This window comes from Medicago truncatula, chromosome 5 (assembly GCF_003473485.1).
Source record: "Medicago truncatula cultivar Jemalong A17 chromosome 5, MtrunA17r5.0-ANR, whole genome shotgun sequence".
NCBI lineage: Eukaryota > Viridiplantae > Streptophyta > Magnoliopsida > Fabales > Fabaceae > Medicago > Medicago truncatula.
The window spans coordinates 27456301-27464975 of record NC_053046.1 but is presented as its reverse complement, the minus strand read 5'-3'; the positions used below and the strand labels follow the sequence as shown (position 1 = coordinate 27464975).

Here is an 8675-nt window from a genome sequence, read left to right as displayed (position 1 = left end):
ACCTTTGTTGCATAAATCCCCTCAAAGCATGGGCGACTTTTCCATCACCATAACTTTCATCTCTTTCATTTTACTCTTCCTAACTCGCTACCACCAACTCGTTCATGCCGATCCACCAACTCTTGTACCTCCTTACTCCTGTGACACCTCAAACCCACGTACAAAATTATTTCCCTTTTGCAATCTCAACCTTACCATCACTCAAAGAGCCAAAGACATCGTATCACGGCTCACATTGGATGAGAAAGTCTCCCAACTCGTTAACACAGCTCCTGCCATTCCTCGACTCGATATACCGAGTTACCAATGGTGGAATGAAGCTTTGCATGGTGTTTCTTATGTTGGTATGGGGATAATATTGAATGGTAGTATTCCAGCTGCAACTAGTTTCCCTCAAGTTATTCTTACTGCTGCTTCTTTTGATCCCAAACTTTGGTACCAAATCAGTAAGGTGAGTAACTCGTTTAATCCATGTTGGAAATTTGTGACAAAATGATGTTGGTTGAAGGAAAATGATTCTCAATAGTCAAATAGTGACTGTAGAATGATATCAACCGTCTAATTTGTTAGAATAGTTTTTATTTCACTTTTGATCTTTAAATATTCACAATCCGATTTCAATCGTAAGACCAATAACACTCTACCTGTATGACCGTATCATCTGCCCGACTACGGGGAATCATGGTCCTTGGTTGAAACAGGTGTGGATACAAGAATTTTAAAAAGTGGGGCACCACATATATATATATATAGGATTTGCTAGAACACACCTACTAGTTTTTATGTGGGAGTGTTTTAGCAAGTTACACCTTAAGGTGTATTTAATTACTTTTTAGTTATAACTTGCTAAAACACACCTTCTAAAAAATAAGTGGGTGTATCCTAGCAAATGCCTATAGGAGTTGCTAACATACACCCACTTATTTTTTAGAAGGTGTGTTTTAGCAACCTTTACCTTAAGGTGTATTTAACAACTTTTTAGTTATATCGTTGTTAAAACACACCTTAATAAAAACTGGTGGGTGTATCATAGCAAACCCCTATATATATATATATTATATTTCATTTTTAAAAGCATAAATATACATCGTAATTGTGCTCTACCATTCTCCATATTCTAAAAATATTGAATGATTTTCTCATTTTCAATACAAACAAAAGTATCTCTCTATATTTGTTTTAAAAAAAAAAAGTATATATCTATATAAGTAATTAAACAATTGTTTAATCATTCATCTCATGCGATTTCACATCTGATTTTTCACAAGATTGTGTTGTTGTGTCAAGGTGTGTGTATATGTGTGGGCCAAGAGAAAAGTGTTGTGGTTTGTGTGGGCTATTTGGACAACATTTCAACTATTACAACTATATATCACTAATTACCACCGCCTAAAAAAAATTCTACAAAGTTAGTGCGTGCACAAACCTACATAGCTTTTTATGTGCATCCGTCCCTGGATTGAAATGGTTTTCATTCAAATAATTTAACCCATGTTTTTGAAATTTTTTAAAGATTAAAATTATATTTTTCATTTAGTATTTAGTAAATAGGTTTTAGTACTTACCTAATCCTGCGGTTTCCCATATGGTATATGGTTTGAGACTTAGGAGTGTGGCCAACAATTTTAGTATTGAGTCAGTTCATACATAGTTATGATTTCAAATGAATCCTACTACTAGGCGGTGAGATTAGTCTCCTGAATTAGCATGTCACGTTACGTCGGTCACCAGACAGATACCCGATTTTAATATATATAAATTTGCGACCTTATTTTTTTTATGGGTTTCATTGTGGTGGGTTGACAGTCCAAAACAATTTTGCACACACGACCAATCAAAACATTTTAAATTGCCATGTCAATTAAATTATTGCTTTGTTTTTAATTAACATGGCAATTTGAAATGTTTTGATTGGTCGTGTGTGCAAAATTGTTTTGGACCGTCAACCCACCACAATTAAACTTTTTTTTTTTTATAATTAGGATAAAAAATACTTAATAGCAGTTTTCGCCCCCTAACTTTCACGAAGTTGAGATTTTAGCCCTCTAAGAAAAAAACTACAAAACTGCCCCCTAATTAAATTTTGCAACTGTAGCAGTTTTGGCTCCCTAAGGCGAAAAAAATATAAAAAAATAACATGTGACACCTCACTTAGGGTGCCACGTCAGCGTAGACCGAGTCAAAATTGACCTTGGGGGCCAAAACTGCCACAGGTGCAAAATTTAGAGGGTGGTTTTGTAGTTTTTGTTTTTCTTAGGGGGCCAAAATCACAACTTTAAGAAAGTTAGGGGGTAAAACTGTTATTAAGCCTAAAAAATATTCAAATATTTTTTTATTTAAGTTTTGTTTGCTTTGTAATTATTATTATGTGTTGTATGAATGAAGGTGATTGGAACTGAGGCTAGAGGAGTATACAATGCTGGACAAGCCCAAGGGATGAATTTTTGGGCACCAAACATAAACATATTCAGGGACCCAAGATGGGGAAGAGGACAAGAAACAGCTGGTGAAGATCCTTTGGTAAATTCAAAGTATGGTGTTTCCTATGTGAGAGGACTTCAAGGTGATTCCTTTGAAGGTGGGAAACTGATTGGAGGTCGTCTTAAAGCTTCTGCTTGTTGCAAACACTTTACTGCCTATGATTTGGAAAATTGGAAGGGTGTGAATCGTTATGTTTTTGATGCCAAAGTAAGTTTTCTTGTCTCTATGGTTTAGTCTTTGGATGATTAATTCTACGGTGAACAAATAAGATAAGTCCTCAACCCCACGACCCACAAAATCGGTTTGTGCATATTAGACAATGTCGTCCTTGAATTTGTCTGAGTTTTGTTTGTTGTGTTATGCAGACTACAAAACATGCTTTGTTTTATGTCGTTGTTGAATCCTTGAAAATTGAATCATAACTTGCAAAAGAACAATTAATTTAATTTAAAAATTCAAAAATGATTCTAATTTTTCTTATATTCCTCACCTTTTAAATTTTTTCCATTTTAATAATCCAAATATGTTCTAATAATTCAGGTTACTTTGCAAGATTTAGCGGATACGTATCAACCCTCATTTCATAGTTGCGTAGTACAAGGACGATCCAGTGGAATAATGTGTGCTTACAATCGTGTCAATGGAGTTCCAAACTGTGCAGATTACAATCTTTTAACCAATACGGCAAGGAAAAAATGGAATTTCAATGGGTATATATAATAGTTTGTGTTACATATGGTTTTGACCCTTATAATTATTTCAATTTTGTTTAAATTCTTTTATCTACTTTTTAGTTCTTATAAATTACAAAATTGGAAACACAAAATATTTAGTTTTGTAAATTTTTAGATATTTAAAAGTGAGTGTAACAAAACAAAAAAGATATTTAATAGTGAGTACAAAAATGTAAATTTTATAAGAATTAAACAATATATTTAACAACATATCCTTTATTAGACAATATCTTTTATGAAATAATGTTTTTCACTCTATTAACGATGTGAGCAATGACCTACTTAGTTGGTGTAACTTGGTGTTCGATTCAAACTTTTCTACTTTTTCTCCTCTTTTTGAAGCTACATTTTAACAATGTATCATTCACCAAAATGTAAAAGTGAAATTTTACTTTATTTTGACTTGATTAGTATGAATGATTTTGGCTGTTAAAATAGGTATATTGCGTCGGATTGTGACGCAGTTCGATTCATATATGAAAAACAAGGTTATGCAAAAACACCAGAGGATGTTGTAGCCGATGTACTTCGAGCTGGTATACTTTCACTCTTCCTATGTTTATGTCATAATCAGAAGTAGCTAAATATAACTATTATGTGTTTATGTGAGTGACATTGAATTATCGTTATCTTACTTTGTCAATGGTCCCAACGGAAGGTACTTTTCTCACTTGCATATGTAAGCCAAACCATACGAGAATTTTATTTTTGCAAGCATAGTTTTGAAAAAAATTGTCCACTCTACCCTACATTCAAAATAAATATCCAACCTATATCCTACTTTTATTTTTCCCTTACATGGCGTCATCTCTGATGACACCATCATTCTTCAAGACGACTCTCTCTCAATTGGCACCACCCTACTACCTTTTCCTCTTTTTTTTCGCTTAATAATTTATACTTCCTTCGTCATGGCTCCATCTCAGTTGACACCATCTTATTAATTTTTTATTTATTTTTTTGGCTGAAAATTTATTTTATAAATAATTAATAAAAAAAAATCATATTAACTAATAATAGATATTAATCAACATAAATAATTAATAGAAAAAATTAAAATAACATGATAATATAGATTGATAAATATTAGGGTTAATTAAATTTTTAGTCCCTATAAATATTCACAATTTTGTTTTTAGTCCCTAAAAAATAAAATCACACTTTTTAGTACCTATGTATTTTCCTTAAGCATTTTAGGGACCAAAAATGTTGATGGAAATTTTTTACAAGGACTAAAAATGCTGATGAAAATATTTTATAAAGACTAAAAATGTTGATGGAAAATTTTATAGGAATAAAAAGTTTGATTTTATTTTGTAGGGATTAAAAACAAAATTCTAAATATTTATAGAGACCGTTTACTTAATTAACCTAAATATTATAATGAAAAGTATTTAAATATTAATATTACATTATTTTCTAGTTTTTCTAACTACTTCATGTCTGCATGTACCACATCCTTTAGGTATTGACACACGAGTGGACTTTCGTCGTTGAACTATTGGTTCTTCATCTTCTTCATTATTATATTATTTTATATTTTTTCTATTAATTTATTTATATAATAAATTTTCAACCAACAAAATAAACAAAAAAAAAAATATAAAGAACCTAGTAAGATGGTGCCAACTGAGATGGAACCATGATTAAGGAAGTATAAATTATCAAGTAAAAAAAATGAAAATCGAAAGAAAAAATAAAAAAGATAGTAGGATAGGGTGATACCAATAGAGAGTGGGTCATCATGAAGAATGATGATGTCATATCAAATGGTGCTACGTAAGAGAAGATATGAAAGTAGAATAGATTGGATATTTATTTTGAATGTAGGGTAGAGTGGACAATTTTTTCAAAAGTAGGGCTTGAAAAAAAATTCATGCCATTTTAAGCCATCATTAGTCCCCACATATATGAGGCATGCCATTCTAAGCCATCAATGATGGCCCGTCATCGTTTCCTTTGGCGATAAGCAAATTAAATATCTTAGTTAAAAAATTCACAGCAGGACTTCAGACAAAAATTGGTGATAATATAGATTTTTATACAATTTATATGTGTATTTTTATGTCTACTCTTTAGGATAAATAATTAGTAGTTTATATTTTCACCATAGTTTTTAGTATAGGTTGCAGAAAAAGATGTAACATAATTAGAGCTATGTTAGTAAATAAATAAATTATGCACTTGAAAATAAATAATGAACGTAATTAGATAGTATTTTGCTTATAATCACTTAGTTTTTTTTAAGAAATTAAAAGAAATATATTAAAGAGACATATAGTCCCTCAAGCACAATGTGTGCTAAGAGGAGCTGAAAAGAGTTAATTACAATACAGTAAGGCTAAAACAGCCGTAAATCAAAAAACAAAAACAACATTACAAGGCAGTCTGTAAACAACATAAGAGATTTTGTCTCAAAAAGGAATAATCTTGATGAACCGTGGTGATTTACATGTTGTGTGATCAAAAATTTTCAGGGATGGATTTAGAGTGTGGTAACTACATGACAAAGCATGCAAAGTCAGCAGTATTACAAAAAAAAATTCCTATATCTCAAATCGACCGTGCCCTACACAATCTGTTTACCATTAGAATAAGACTAGGCTTGTTTGATGGGAATCCAACAAAACTCCAATATGGCAGAATTGGTCCAAATCAAGTATGCTCTAAAGAAAACCTAGACCTTGCTCTAGAAGCTGCAAGAAGTGGCATTGTACTTTTGAAAAACACTGCCTCAATTCTCCCACTTCCAAGAGTGAATACCCTTGGAGTTATAGGCCCTAATGCCAATAAATCATCAATAGTTCTTTTAGGAAACTATATTGGTCCTCCTTGTAAAAATGTATCAATCTTAAAAGGCTTTTACACTTATGCAAGCCAGACACATTATCATTCTGGATGTACTGATGGAACAAAGTGTGCTTCAGCCGAAATTGACCGAGCAGTTGAAGTTGCTAAAATAAGTGATTATGTTATTTTGGTTATGGGATTAGACCAAAGTCAAGAGACGGAAACACTTGATAGAGATCATTTAGAGTTGCCTGGTAAGCAACAGAAACTTATTAACAGTGTTGCGAAAGCTTCTAAGAAGCCTGTTATTTTGGTGCTTTTGTGCGGTGGTCCTGTTGATATTACTTTTGCTAAGAATAATGACAAAATTGGAGGGATTATTTGGGCTGGTTATCCTGGTGAACTTGGTGGAAGGGCTCTTGCTCAGGTTGTGTTTGGTGACTATAACCCAGGTTTGTTTTCTTCTATGCTTTATCCATTGACAAATAAACAGACATAATATGGTAAAAAATGGATTTGGATTGTTTGCAGTGTTACTGTACGCAGTCAAGTTACATCGGGAGATTGGACGGTTCAAATTTCAATGACGATTTTGATTTTTTTAAATCTAAAATATCAAGTTTGAAATGTAGACAGCTCAATCTAGATTGAATGGTTCAGATGTTGCTAACTAGACACAGTCATGTAGTTGTGGCTGCGCATGACCAAGATCCTTAAAACATGTATAAACTTCATAGATTCCGGAAAGTCTTAACCATTAAATGAGAGAATATTTAGTCAAGCAAAAAGGGAATTTTTTATTGTTTATTTTAGGGTTAAATAAGTAAATAATCCTCCTAAATATATCAACATTTGATTTTAGTCCCCCTTAAATATTCTTTAGGCTTTTGGTCCCTCTAAATTTTTCATTTATGAAATTAGTCTCTGCTCTAGTGTAATACTCAATGTAGAGCAGGGACTAATTTTATAGATGAAAAATTTTAGAGGGACCAAAAGCCTATGAAATACTTTAGGGGGACTAAAATCAAATGTTGGTATATATAAGGGGATCATTTACTTATTTAACCTTTTATTTTATATTGGGAAACAAGGGAAAGAATCTGAAAAATTCGGCTTCGATCCTCTGCATCCATTTATTAAATGCAACTAAATCTCAATCACCGGATGCAGAATGAACCTTGAACCAACGATTGAGATTTGGTTGAATGGACTAGATGGCAGCAGAGGATCCAGATTCCAAGAAAATAGTTAAGGTCACAACCACAATTGCAGTTGCAGCCACAGTTTTAAAATAGTCTGCAATTGTGATTGTGATGGCAAACGAAGGCTATTTTCTATACAACGATTGTAGCAATATCAAATATATTGAACAAATGTTTTCGATGTAACTTAAAAATGTCCACAATTTGAAACATCGATTATAGTTTTGTAAGATTTTTCTTGTTGAGCAAAATACACTATATACATATGCCTCGAATAACTTTTTTAAGTATATCTTCCTAAAACTACTATTACTCAACTAATGGGATGCTTTATTAATTAATCACTGCAATGCAGGGGGGAGACTACCAATGACATGGTACCCAAAAGATTTTATCAAAATACCAATGACAGACATGAGAATGAGAGCTGATCCATCATCAGGCTATCCCGGTAGAACCTACCGTTTCTACACAGGTCCAAAGGTCTACGAATTCGGCTATGGCCTAAGCTACTCAAATTATTCCTACAACTTCATTTCCGTCAAAAATAACAACCTTCACATCAACCAATCAACCACTTATTCAATACTCGAAAACTCTGAAACAATCAATTACAAACTTGTTTCAGAGTTAGGCGAAGAAACATGTAAAACCATGTCAATTTCTGTCACATTGGGAATTACAAATACTGGAAGCATGGCTGGGAAGCATCCTGTGTTGCTGTTTGTGAAGCCAAAGAAAGGTAGAAATGGAAATCCAGTAAAACAGTTGGTAGGGTTTGAGAGTGTGACGGTGGAAGGAGGTGGAAAGGGTGAAGTTGGATTTGAAGTTAGTGTTTGTGAGCATCTTAGTAGAGCAAATGAGAGTGGTGTTAAGGTGATTGAAGAAGGTGGTTATTTGTTTCTTGTGGGACAGGAAGAGTACTCAATAAATATCATGTTGGATGAATTGATGCCATGTAATATTGAGTAATAGGTGCGATCATACCAGCACTAATGCACCGGATCCCATCAGAACTCCGCAGTTAAGCGTATTTGGACGAGAGTAGTATTAAGATGGATGACCTTTTGGAAAGTCCTTGTGTTGCACCTCTCGTGACTTGTGAACAAAAAAAAAAACTTGTAAAAAAAATGTAATAATGAGTAATTTTCAATCAAGTAAAGAATAACTAATGGAAAGCTTGATGAGTTAATTGCAATGTGACTCTACTTATGTAATGGAAAGCTTGATTGGCCCTGATAATATAATCATGATAATTTATATTTGGTATACCCTATCCTCCATCTTGTTGCGAATTCGATGAGAAAACACACCATAATAAATTTGATGTGTGGTGCAAGGGATAGTCAAGCAATGAAAACAAAGTGTATGGAACAATTATAAACACAAACCAAAAGTAGAAAACAGCGAGAGAGAAAGGAAGAGAGAACACAAAATAATTTGTTGACCTAGTTCGGTCCAAATTGAC

At 32.9% G+C, this 8675-nt stretch overlaps 1 protein-coding gene and 1 non-coding gene across 2 annotated transcripts; both read left to right on the top strand.

Moving 5' to 3' along the window:
- Positions 1-6611, top strand: LOC120580484 (probable beta-D-xylosidase 7). The gene is made up of 6 exons (XM_039834093.1): positions 1-451; positions 2386-2688; positions 3022-3191; positions 3654-3751; positions 5693-6457; positions 6537-6611. Exons 1-6 carry the CDS (start codon positions 29-31, stop codon positions 6590-6592), a joined length of 1815 nt encoding a protein of 604 aa, XP_039690027.1. The 5' UTR covers positions 1-28; the 3' UTR covers positions 6593-6611.
- Positions 6612-8180: 1569 nt separating this feature from the next.
- Positions 8181-8299, top strand: LOC112422319 (5S ribosomal RNA). Its single transcript, XR_003012685.1, has one exon. It is a non-coding gene; the product is annotated as a 5S ribosomal RNA (ribosomal RNA).
- Positions 8300-8675: the final 376 nt, after the last annotated feature.